Here is a 13522-nt window from a genome sequence, read left to right as displayed (position 1 = left end):
GAAATTTACCCTATAAGCAGTGTAATCTGATAGTTTCAAAAGATTTTGTAACCACTTTAATATTTTTTAAAAAGGCCTAAGTACATAACTTTTCATAAGTTATCTTGTTTTAGGTATTGAATTTAATTATCTTTCAGCTACTATAGTAATAACCAGCTCTGATGTTGACTTCTGTTGCTGTTTGAAAGAATTACACGGTAGTGTCTGGTAGAAGTCATCTGAAATGTTGTGTGTTTTTTTTAAGTTACCTATGATGATGAACATATTTTTCTTAAAATTAAATTCATTTCCAAGTGATAGGGTTACGAAATCTTGTGCAGAATTTTCCAAGCAAATCAACGTGAATGCTCCGAGCACACACAATAAAGTTAGCACAGTTGGCATCAGTCGATCTTCAGAGCTCAGATCAACTGAACAATGACTACATAATGATGGTCAGGTAGTTCTGGATGTTGTGGGACTAATGACATATGTACAGTAGAGATTAATCTCATTGTGCTTAGGCACATGATTTCTTAATGTGCTAACATGCAGTCAGTGACATGTTATTCCTTTTTATTCTATACATGTGGGAATTTCAGACAGATGTATACTACCTTTCTATTTGAAGTAATTTTTCAAATCACATTTTTGGTCTGAAATCTTGAAAAATGCACTAGTACTATACAACAATAATGAAGACAGCTCTTCGGCTTTTGTTTTGACCCAACAGGAATTTCTACTTTGGTTATTTCAATAAATTCCAGTCCTGTAGAACTGATAACATTCTGCAGAATTCCAGAATAAATTCAAGTGTATTCTGTAAAAACTGTTGTTGAGAACTTGATTCTTAACCAAATGCCACAACCAAAGAGGGAGAATTTTGCTTAAAAGCTACTTAATGACAATTTTTTGCTTTCCTCTGAGAATTTAATTAATATGTATACAATTAAATAATCTCATTTAACCTGTATCTTGTTACCATCCTTTTTTGCCATATCTATGTTTAGTATACCACTTCTACTTTTGATTAACTATTCCTCTAATTAGGCAGTTTTATAACTCCTGATAAAAGCAATGGAGTTAGTTCTGCATTTTTCTTGCTGTCCTACTCAAAATCCACAACATTGTTGGCATTTCAAGAGAAACAGAGGTACTGTTATTCTAGCTGTTGGGAGTAGGCACTAGCAAATAATAATTAAAAAACAAAACAAAAAAACAAGTCAGAGAGAAATTTTCTAGGTATCATTTGTCAGATGAACCTGCTTGTTCTGTCTGCAGAATTCCATGTTTGCAAGAGCAGTTGTATACTGCCTGAAACTATTTGCTAATTCACGTTAAGGCTGGTAAATTTTGAAAGTTAAGGGTACTTTGAAAAATAAGTATCATTCATAAAAGTTACATCATATTTTCTGTTTAAAAAAAAAAAGCTCAACTGAAAATTTATACAGCTGTATCTGACTGATTTGTCAGATAAATATGCATAATGGATAATGAAGATTACATTTTCCTTTGTGGAAACATATTTTCTTACGTAACTACTAATGTACTCACCTCCCCTTTTCCTAAATTTCCTCTTTTCCTTTTTATTTGCTCATTCTTTAAATCCACCAGCTGTCTTTGTGCCTAACAGAAGAGTTCTACAATTTGCTGCCTCTGTATTGTCTGGAAAAAGGCAAGCCTCTTGCACCTCTGCTCAGACAAATGCTTGAAATTTTTAATTCAGTATATTGTCAGTGGTCTGAAAATAATTCTGTAGATAGCAATGGACTTACTTTACTTTGCAGCTCTGTTAAGGTTTTCAGTTAAAAAAAAAAAAAGTATTTGTTATGTTTTTACTGATAAGACAACTTTAGATTCTTTACAGAGGGAGCTTGGGATATATTTATCTTCTGTGGTGTTTCCAGCGTGCTTCACAGGATAACATTCATGTGAAGTGTGTCACTATAGATATGTCTGTGTTTGTAGATACATATCTCTGGACAGATGTTTAAGTGCTAAAAGTGTATTACCTAAAGATAGTGACCAAAACTTTAGTATCTTCTGACTTACACTGTCTTCTTCAACATTACAAATTAGTCAGTTGGCAAAGAAAAAAGCAGTTAGAATACTACTAGTTACTGGAAATTATATAGCGCGCGCTCTCTCTCTCTCTCTCTCTCTCTCTCTCTCTCTCTCTCTCTCTAAACCAATCTCAATTTCTTGCATTAAATAGTTTTGATTAATATGAAAATCACTGTGTTTGAGGAGAGGAGCATACTACACTTAAAGGATTTTCATAATTAGAAACCAGAAAATTTCCACATATTAGATTTCACTTTTTTGTTAAAGTCTCAGCATGGAAATAGTAATGCATTTGGTTTGCCCAAATTTGTAATTGCTAAAGGTTTTTAAGTGAAAGCTTTTAATCCAAGTGAACTGCTTATGCATACATCTACCATACAAAAGAATACTGATCAGCTTTCAGTTGGTAAAATGCCTAAGTAGAAATCAACAAGCATGCTAAAATTCAGGTTAAAGCTAATTGCAGTGCAAAATAGTTTTATAAAATTTTAATACTGAGTTTTGGTATTTTAATAGGCTCATGTGTAATATTCAAACAGCTGAGCACAAGTAAGTAAATGCTAGTGGGAAAACATTCTATTATGTAAAATAAAATCATATTGTAACTAGCTTATTTGCTAAAAGCTACCATTTCTAGAAGCTGAATATTTTTTGTACTATACGAAATGTTATTGTTTTGTGTGTGTTACTGAGGAACAAATCAACTTTTAATGTTATTGTTTCCTGTCATATCAAGGTGCGTTTTTACCATACTGGTGTAGCAAGCTGTTCTTAATTTCATCTGAATGCTTGTCACATGCTTCTGGCAACGTATGCTTTAGGCAGGAGAGATTTTGACAAGAAAGCATGCAATTGCATGTTTAACAAGTCTTCAAACTTTGTTTTGAATTTCACCTTTAAAACGAAAAGTATTGAAATAGGCCTATTGTTTGAATAACCCTACTCCATTAAGTACATGAATCTTTACCCCTCCAGGCTATGTTCATTTGCATTTTATCTCTGCCACTCTTCCACACTTTTATTTCACTCTTGACCCTGTTTCTAGGAGATGTGCGAGTAAGAAGTCGGGCAGGATTTGAAACAGAGAGAAGAGGTTCTCATCCATACATTGATTTCCGTATTTTTCACTGTAAGTATTTAAAAGCAGATTAATGACAAATAAACAAAGGCTTCCATTAAGTTTAACTAATGAGCCTCTAAAAATAGTTAGCAGCTTATATAGCAAGACCATTTTTTATATTACTTAAGAAAATCTTTCATGCTACTTCATTACCAAAAATTGAATAAGAAAATCTTCACCACTAAATTTCTGTTTCTAAAAATATAGCTTAAACTTGTATTTATTGAATTTAGACCTGAATTCCTATGGAAATAAAGACTTATCTAAAAATACTGATGTGTATGCTGAGTACTTACTTGGAAGACACAATCAGTTGAGAAGAATACTTTCCTGCTTTTATAAAGCAGCAGAAGGGCCCGGTGCAGGATGATGCTTGAAAAGAATTATTGTACGTTGTTCTTGACCTGATCGTAGTCAGTCAGTATTTCATTTTCTCAAACAGGTAGCTAGACCTTAAATTTTTCACAGACAGACAAATCTAAAATAGAGATTAAAGTGTTATAAGCAAATAACACACTAATTTTTTTAATTATGGGTTTTAGGAAACACTTTTTTTTCTCAGAGAAGTGTTACAATAAGAATATTTTTGGATAAATTCACTTTTTTTTCTTTACATCCATATTATAACTAAATATATCAGTACTTGTAATATCAAAGCTGCAGTAACCACCATACCTGAATATGCAGCAGAATGCAGATGATGTGTTAATTCAAGGATGCAAATAATATTAACGTATTGTCATGAAGTATCTATACCAATGTTGTATCTACACAATTCTGAGTAGTCTGTGCAACGGTGAGATTTAGAAAAGCTATTTCATGGCAACAAGTGTGGTTGTAATTACCTTATTAATAAAAACCGAGTGGCAGAAACTGTGCTAATTAATAGTCTGATCTTACCTGAAGTTGCTCATTTTTAAAGTAGGTCACTACTTAAATCTAAAACTCTTAAACTCTAAGTTTCATTCAAAAGTTAGTTTCATAAAATAGGTGAGAAAACAAAGTTTGAAGAGTATGATGTATTGAACGTTTAAATAAAGAGGAGAAGGATTCTGTCTCAAGTCCTGATAATTCTGCCAAGAATTAAAAAAAAAAAAACCTGTAAAAATAGCATGCAATTTATGAATTTTATATACATATATATAAAGATACGTGGCATTTCATGCTGATACAGGAAAATATTAACAGTAGTACTAAAAGAACAGCATGTTAGTCTTGTGTGATATTATTGCCATTGTCAAATTAACTGTATTTTCTATGATACTCATCACGCTGTTTCCGTCCTGACAATTGTGCATTGGGCAGATGAGGAAAAGGATTTTCACACCCTTTCTTCTTGCCCCTACTTGTTCAGGCACAGGCAGCAACTTTTAGCAACATCAACTGTGGTGTCTGATGACAGCAAGGAATGTTGCTAGGAGGCCCAAAAATTCTTCGGCTGTAACTTTCCTCTGGAGTCAGCTGCTGTGGCAGTTCTGAGTTGCCATATTATAGTCAGATTTATTTTGCACTTAAGAATTTTGGCCTGTTGCAGAGTTGATCATAGACTTCAGACTCCTGCTACTTCATGTAGAGTTTCTTTCCTATAAAGAATAAGGAATTCTCAGGTGAACGAGGGCACATAAGGAATTCAGCCCCATATCCCACAGTACCAGTAAATTATCTGTTCGTTTACAGAATTAAAAAAAAAAAAAAAAGTTTTCATTCTCCCTGCAATGCTAATTGAGTCCTGATCAGTGTTTCCCTAATAGTTTTAGGCAAAAGTTGTAGTATCTTGCTACTAGACTGCAGGTAGAGAGGAGTTGTGGAACCTGATCAGACCTGATTCTTGGGATCCTTATTTATTTTTTCCTCTTGTAACTCCAGAAGAATTTTGCCATATTCAGCTGTGGGGCTGAAAAATGGTCAACCGTGAGAGGAGCCAGTCAAGCTAAAACATGTTCTCCTTTGCTTGGAGCAAAAACTGCGCTGAAATGGGTCTCTTCTACAGCAGAGGCAGACTAAGGCATCTGGTTGTTGTCCTTTTTTTCCCTCTCCACAACAGCTACATACCGAACATCAGTAATGCATGGCTATGTTTCCTTCGTGGTGTTTGTGAAGTTTCATTGTAACTTTCATCTGTTATTGACTAACTCTACAATGTGTTTCTCAAAATTTTGCAATGATTATTGCTTACCTCTTTTACAGATGACATATCATGGCTGTCATTCACAGTGTTGAAGCATTATTGCCGTTTTATATTTTGCTTAGCTAATTTTTGTTGTTTAGCATCATTTTCTTTTTTTTCTCAGTGATGTTTTGTGGAGAACGTCCAAGTCTTTCAGAAAGTTGAGCCAATAAACTGCTGATTAGTTTTTCCAATGTTTTATTAATAGACTCTTAATCCAAACTTTTATTGATAGATTTGAAGAATACAGAATTTTAAACGCATGACTGCATTTTCAGAAAGCTACTGGTGTTTTTTTTTTTGGGGGGAGGAGGTTGAAAATCAATCATTTTTCTTTTTAATACTATTTTCATTTGCAACTTCAACTTGCGTTGCCAAATACCAAAGTAAACCTTGTTAACATCTCAAGATCACTTCTATTTCTTCTTAAGGATTATAAGCTCAGCGTCTGCATCTTCATCCCAGCATTCTGTAATTGGTATATGAATATTCAACTCTCTAAATTGGCTAGAAGTATTCTTACCTGTAACTTCTTTCTAGGAAAACCGGTTGTAAAGTGACTGCTGGAAAAACGTTTTTGTTTCTGTTGTTGTTAGAGATAGTAATGTGGGAGACACATCTCCGGATTATGAATGCAAGATTTGACTGATGGTCAAACTACATTTTTTGGGTGCCAGCTTTTCTTCTACGCTGTACGCTGTTCCAGGAATCACATTTTGCTAGCTCTTCACAGGAACTCATCAGAAAGAACAGCGCAATAAACAGGTTTTTGTTTGAACAAGACTACATCCTGCCACATGGGAAAAGTCAGTATTGTGTCCCACGTGTTGGTTGGTAATCAGTTGTCACTGGGACGGCAATTAGTAGTTTATCTGTTACTGTCATCTGTTGATTATGTTTCTGTGGAACCGTGGGCAAGTTAGCAGCTAAAGGCTGTGGATTCTGGAGAAGGGAGAGCAGCCACATAACTTCCTTCCTCAGAAGTAAATTAAATGTAATTTTTGTTCAGTGGATATACATTTTTCACAGTTACACAGTAAACTGCATATACTTTAACAGTATTTTACTTATTTGAATGTAGAGCACTGAATCTACATTGCACTCCTCAGGTAACAAGTTTGACGTTTTACTGTCTGACTACCATCATGTGCAATTTGATTGTCGGGGAAGTTACTGAAAAAGTGATTGCAGTGGTTATGGTCATTCTCGTTCTCTGGTGGTTTATGAATAGGCTACAGTTAAAGTGGTTGCTTTTTGAATTGTTTCTGAACAATTTAATGTCAACAGATTACATTGATAAAAGCTGCTGCAAAACGAAATACGTGCTAGAATAATTAGTAAATGATAGTATGTGAATGCTTCCTTTTTAAAAATAGCAAACCAACAATAAAGCTTTGGGTTTTTGTTTTCTGGTTATTGAGAGGTTATCAGTAAAGTTGAATTTGTTAAAATGTATGCATGTATATATGTGCGTATAGATACTTTGTGTTTGTGAAGACTCTTTGGCATATACAAACAGAATATATTGTGTACTGTCATCACTGTTCATCTGAGAAAAATCAGTGAATATGCTCAGTGAGGTGCACAATATGTTACAGTGGGGAAATGAAGCCAAAATGAATAAGATAACAAACAAAATCATGAAGCATCTTATGCAGATACAACTTAATACTTATAAAATTCCTTTTTGGGAAAAGGTTGTTGGGTATGGTCTGGAAGAAACAGATAACAAACAAACAAAAAACTTTGGTCTTGTGGAGAGCAAACTTTTTTTTTCTTCTTGCCTTTCCTTTTGTATCTGCATGAGAACAGATAAGATCTTGTCAAAAGACTATCACAACTCTCTCATGCCACTGTAGTCTGAGCGTATTTGTACAAGATGATGGTGATGTTGCCAACACGCGGCTCTATTTTGTGTTCCAGAGATAACTGAGTATGTCACATCTGCAAGTTAAAATATCTTAGAAGTAAGAGAAGATTTTTGAGTTAATCAGTATGTTTCTGTAAACATTTAGGAATGACTCAGTTTTGAATCAAATTGGTGCTTACAGTACAGAGATACATCCTGGAGAGAAAACGTGATTGGAGCTCGCTGACATCACTGAGATATAGATAGATGTCTTCTCCCTGGCTGCATTCGGAGCCTTCTTTATAGTGGAAAGGAAGAGTTCAGGTGACTTGCATTGGCGATGTATAAATCTGATTCTCTTTGAGTGCAAAGACATGAAGAAATGCCAGATTTTATCTTTGGTGTACAACTTTCAGACAAAGATAAGAGTGGATAAATACACTGAACGTTGTATCTGCTACTTTGAGATCTGGCAAGTGTCAGCATCGGCTGTTTTCAGTGTTGCTTTGAACTTGCCTCGTTCACAAATCATTGAAAAGATATACCTTGGACAGTGAAGTAGACTTACCTTAGCTGAAAGGCCAGAAGTCAAATGAGGAAGAAGAATTCAAGTCCAAATTGATTGCCTTAAAGAGTTTGGGAGATCCGTAACAGTACCTGAACATGCTTTTGACTGTCATCTGGAGGCTAAGATAAAATGAGCACAGCCCAGAAGAAATTGAATGCTCATTTTTATTTCATTAAAATAGAGGAATTACTGAGCTGAATTTGTTGAACAGGAAAGAAAGTTATTCTTAAATGTTCTACTGTGAAGAAAGGCAAATTTCCCAACAAATAAAATCATGTGAGGAGATTCCTGTGTGGTGAGAGGTTGATTTAAGTATTTTATTTCCGTGTGAAAATACCAGCACTAAGGACTGAAAGGCTCACACTCAAGAGATTTCTCTGAAAGCTGCCTTTCTGTGCAGGACACATTCTGAAATTAGCATCTCTTTTTTAGCAATCCAGATTATGAATATAGTTTTTCTCGTTCAGATGAGAGAGATTTTTACTTTAAATTAGTGTAGACAGTGCAATCACTCAAGGGAAGTTGCAAAAGCCTAGTCATGGGAAGATCTAAAAAGAGCTTTGGTCAAAATAAAACAGTGAAATTAAACTTGAAATCCAAGTATATTTTTGTAAGCTTGGTTAAGGAAGATTTCCATGTAAAAGCTTCCAGTTAAGAATACAGGACAGATATATATGTATTTTGCTATCATAGATGGTTATTTTATCTACAAATTCCTCAAGTTTCTGAAAAACAGCGTGTGCTCTGGAGTCTTGCACTGGTACAGCGCAGTGTTTATTGCTGAGGTAAGTTTGACCTTAGAAGAAGACACAACCACATTCTATTTTTTTCACATCTTTTGAACCTCTCTAATGTGTTCATTTTTCCAGGTAGTTTATTTTTAAAGTCGTACTTAGAGCCAAGTTTGCCATCATAAAAAAAAAAAGCATGCATTCTTTTGTTTTTGTCTGTTCCCCGTGTGACTTTTCTACTTACAGTCATGCAGCCTTTTAAAGGAATTCTTTTTCTGTCAACCAGTATGTTTCTTTTTTGAATTCTTCTTTCATTTGTGTGTGTGGGGAAGAAAGGCCAAAAAGAATTACTTGATAGTTCTGTCATTCCATTGTCATGGAACTGAAGAATTATAGAACACAAAAGAGTGGGTGTTTTCTTGGAAGACATCTAGAAAAAAGATCTGGTGATTATTGTCTGGAGTATATTATCCTTGTTTTGGGAGAAGACTTGAACCATTATGTTGTCATGTGTTCTTGTTTCTTCTTCAAGAGCATTAACATCTCAACACTGGCGAGACTTAAGTATAACTTTTTTTCCCCCCAAGGAATAATAGTGTATTCTGATGATACTCAGCTAAATATTTTCCTTCAATGAAGTTTATTGGTTTACACTATACTGGTGTGAGCTACAGATTTGCCTTGCCCTGTAGATGGAGTCAGGTCAAAGAAAGAAAGTATGTAACTACAAGATTGCTGGGGTTATGATTCAGTATATTGATAGGAAAAGAGTATGTCTTATGCGTACTGTTCCCTAGTTCTCAGATAATTATAAAATGTTATGCAGTCCAGCACAGGAGTTCCATTGCTCAATTCACTTAATTTTATATTGTGCCTGTGGTATTTACAAAGATTGAGGAGCCAAAATTCAAAAGAATTATATGGATAGAGTCCTTTTAGATATCTTTTCATAGTGTTTTCTTTACACTTTTGGTGCTGTGTTATTTAAAGGCATACAATACCTTTGGTGACTTGGCATTTAATTTGTACTGCAGTAGTAAAATTCCTGTACTTTGAGTCATTTCTCTCAAATTCTTTGCTTTGAGCAGAGAGTTGGTCCAAAGAGTTATGAGAAGTCTCATCTATCCTGAAGTATTCTGATGGTCTGTGGCTTCTATACTTTGCTAAAACAGTATTTTATTCTGCAAGATTCTTCAGAGAGGGGATTATCTTCCACGATCATGGTGTCTAATGGTTGTACTTGGTCATTGGGGGATATCTGTCTGCTAGCGTTTCTACTAGATTGGTAGTACTGCTAGAGTTTCTTGAAAGTTAATTCCTTTTTTCTTTATTCCAGTCAGTCAGATGACACTTGCAAAGCCATGTTTCTTTCACTAATCCTTAATCCGTAGCATAATTTTCAGTGATCATTTTATTTAAAAAAAAAAAGTGTGAATGTGTACACAAATGCATACATAGGATACCTTAAAACAGTTTGACCTGACTTTCTTTTAAGAGGTGATCTATTGCCTTACAATGATGCTAACAGGGCTTAAGAGTGGATCTAAGGAAGTATAACAATGTAATTTAGACACCAGTAATCTATATATATAGACTTTAAAGTCCTTCTGAAATTGTATCTCACAAATTAAATCATAGATTTTATTAATGACTCTGATATCAAATGCCTTAAAAGTACTTAAAAATGCAAACTATGACAGTGAAAACCTTAATGTAGAGCTAAACAGGACTCAAAGAAAAAAGAGAGATCTAATGTAATGCACTTCCTAACGGTTTGATGGGAATAGATGTGAAATTAGAATGCTTATGGGTCCCTCTAGTGGTGTGAAGTGCTAGGTAATACTTTCAAATTGTTCATAAATAGAAAATGATTTGTATCTTGGAAGGCCTTAGAAATACAGTTACAGTTGTCATGTGAAATTGAATATTTCTTTCCCATATATTTACAGGTAGTGGAAAATTTCTTTTAGTATCTCAAGGTTTGTGATATCTGCTATGTAAAAATAATGAAAAGAATAGCTAAGTAAATCTGTAGTTGTCTTTACTATACCAAAATTGTGAGATGTTCCATGAAGAGAAAAGAGATTCTCTGTAGTTCATTTTTTTAGAAGAAGAATCTCCTCTGGTGGACCTGTGCACCTCAAACTTCAGTTTGATATTCAAACATAAGAAATATTCACACACAAGAAAGATCCACCCTTTCACTTCTTTTATTATACACCTCAAATTTATTTTTTTTTCTGTTAGTGGCAGAGATATCAGATATCCTCGGTTAAACTCTTTCTACTGATAATAGTAAAAATAAATAAATTTTATCATGGATAATTTCATATTTATGTTTAAGGCTGTAGCATGGAAGATGTAGAGGTAAAGTTCATGTGCTGGACTGCCTTGTTTTGACGAAAACCCCATCAGAGGCTAGGAGTCATTATCTTTGCATTGAAAGAATTGGTTTTGCTAGGATTTAAGGCTTCTATGAATAAGAAATTAAACCATTAAGTTATCATTACTCCTTTCATTCTTTTTCCTTACTGTACAAAAGTTGCGAACATTGAGAATAAATATATCAAACATTGAGAATAAATATATTAATCTGTAGGTGACTTTGATTGTTTTTTCCCTATTTTGCATTTTTATTTCAACACAAGAAAAAAAAATCTAATATCCCTGTGAAATGTGATAAATTTTCTTTCAGTTTTTCTTGAAGTAGAACACACCTAAAAGAGCGGGAAAAGATTAGACGCTGCATCTTGGAATGCAGATGAAACCTGTTGCACGAAGGCAACTTGCATAACTTAATATTTTTGATGTTTATTCATAACATTTTGCTAAAATAATAATTGTTTACCAACATCAGTTAATTTTTCTTTATTTTAGAGTATTTCAGATTTTTTGTCCTATTCGCATCTCATTTCTAGATGCCTGGAAACAAGAATGACTGTCTAAATAAATAAATAAACGAATTTAGAAGTAAAAAATGTATTGGATGGTATTCTAACTTTAAGTGGGGAATGAACCAAAAAAGGAAGAACGTCATAGGAGAGCTGCTGTTGACTAGGCACAAAGACCTACAGTTTCTGTCTTCAGGTTTCTTGCATCAAAGCTGGTTCTGAATGCTGTAGCTTCCTTCTTAGCATTTCCAACATCCTGACTTTGCTTTCATGTCATGTACTTATTTATTTTATCATTCTAATTTATCCTTATACTGTCCTTTATCTCTTAAGAACAAATGCTCAGGATTAGACATTAGAAAGGCATTTAGCACACGGAAAGCTCATGAAATGAAGCAAATGAAATGAAGGACGTTTGGGCTGGGAGGAGGAATGTTTTCATGCCATGTCTAGAGCAAACATAATGCACTCTTCCATTACAAATGGAAAGAAAATAAAGCTGTTTTGGTGCCCTGTGTTTTTTTTTTATTTTATCTTTTATTTTATTTTAAAATAAATATTTTATATTTTAAAATATATCTGAAATTAGCAAAAAATGTCAGCCCACCCTCTTCTATCATTGGTCATAAAACTACATGTTAATCATATATATAAAGGGAAAACAAGTTTCTATTGCATGGTTGCATCATTCAGGCTTTACCAGTCCTTCCCATGAACTTGTCTTTGCTGGTCTTCCAGAACTTACAAAAGGATTTTTTTTTTATTTTTATTTCTATGTTATCTTTATAATAATACTTTATGACAAAAAGGGAGCTGCAAGTATGGATGCTATCAGTGTTACTGCAGCTTAAAAATCTTTTTTTTTCTTCCTTGAAAGCTAGCTATTTTCTTTTTCAGCCTCCTTTTTAAATTAATTACCTGTCAAACCTCCACATCTGACTCACCTATCCCAAATCATTCCGTATCAAATGTTTAACTATTTTAGGGAGATCAGTTCACTTGCTGGGTTGGTGTAGTCCCCCTGAATCGGGTATTCTGGAAGTGCAGAATCTGGAAGGGCTCAAAATCTCTCATTTGGAAGTTACTCTAATCATTGGAGAGCTAAATGGTGGGATGGTTGGTCGAGCTGTTAGTACCTTCAGCTGAACTGGGGATATACGTGTGGAATGAACAGTAGTTCAAAGGGAAATGCCAAGTCCTGCACCTCAGGAGGAACAGCCCCAAAGCACCGGCACAAGCACAGGAAGCATTTCTTCACTGTGTGGGTGACCGAGCACTGGCACAGGTTGCCCAGAGAGGTTGTGGAGTCTCCCTCCTTGGAGATCCTCAAAGCCACCTGACATGGCCCTGGGCAGCCTGCTCTGGGTGGCCCTGCGTGAGCAGGGGGTTGGACGGGATGGCTGCAGAGGTCCCTTCCAGCCTCCAGCCACCTTGTGGGGCTGTAATAGCAGTGTTGCTGCCTAGAAAGCTGGAATGAAGTGGGCTTTGTTGTAGCTTGCTTGAGTTACATCAAGTGGAGCAGTGCTTTCCAGGACCACGAAGTGGTTGGAGGCTGGACTTTTTTTCTTTTAGTAAATAAGGGGGAGGAATAAAATAATATGTACAGGTCGTGGTTTATGAACTGTACAAACTCATAATTTAGAGGTGAAAATTATTTTGAAGTTGAATCTCACTAGTGTATTGCAAAGTAAAGCGTAATGACTGTTCAGCTTCGCAGGAAACTGCATTTTTTTTGAAAATTTAATTTTTCTGTACCCACATAGTGAGAAAAACTATTGAAATTTGTGCAAATCCCCTCAAATGACTTACAAATGTGAAAATAGGTGGAACGTAGGGACAGGCAGCTGAATGATCATGTTTTGTTTTCTGTTTTGTGCTTTGCTGTTAAAAATTTGGTTTACTTGTGTTACCTGCACTGTGCTGCTGTTCTAGCAAAGACTGAGTGGCATCTATGAAAGAGGTACTTGTAGCATGACATCAGAAGTAGCTTTTTGTTAACTACAGATCTGTAAAAAGACTTCCTATGACCAAGAAAACTCTTTGTACTTCTGGAAGATTTTTCCTATTGAAGTATGTTGTTTTACTGAGATTTAGTGAAATTCCTGGACTTTGTATATAGATTTATGGACATTTTAGATAATTCCGTGACCAAA

General features: G+C 34.8%; 1 protein-coding gene across 4 annotated transcripts in view; it reads left to right on the top strand.

The window, feature by feature from the left end:
* Positions 1 to 13522, top strand: part of PDE7A (phosphodiesterase 7A) — an 80243-nt gene that overhangs the window by 45531 nt on the left and 21190 nt on the right. For 2 of the 4 annotated variants that reach the window (XM_080582429.1, XM_080582427.1), the window contains exons 3-4: positions 2560 to 2592; positions 3089 to 3172. The exons of 1 other annotated variant lie outside the window; for it this stretch is intronic. In XM_080582429.1, the coding sequence (XP_080438555.1) occupies positions 2560 to 2592; positions 3089 to 3172 (117 nt within the window). The remainder of the gene's footprint in view (positions 1 to 2559; positions 2593 to 3088; positions 3173 to 13522) is intronic. One more of the 4 variants, XM_080582428.1, reaches the window with a different exon arrangement.

This window comes from Anser brachyrhynchus (genome assembly GCF_964034855.1).
Source record: "Anser brachyrhynchus genome assembly, chromosome: 2".
In the NCBI taxonomy this organism is placed as follows: Eukaryota; Metazoa; Chordata; class Aves; order Anseriformes; family Anatidae; genus Anser; species Anser brachyrhynchus.
This window is presented reverse-complemented; position numbering and strand designations above follow the sequence as displayed.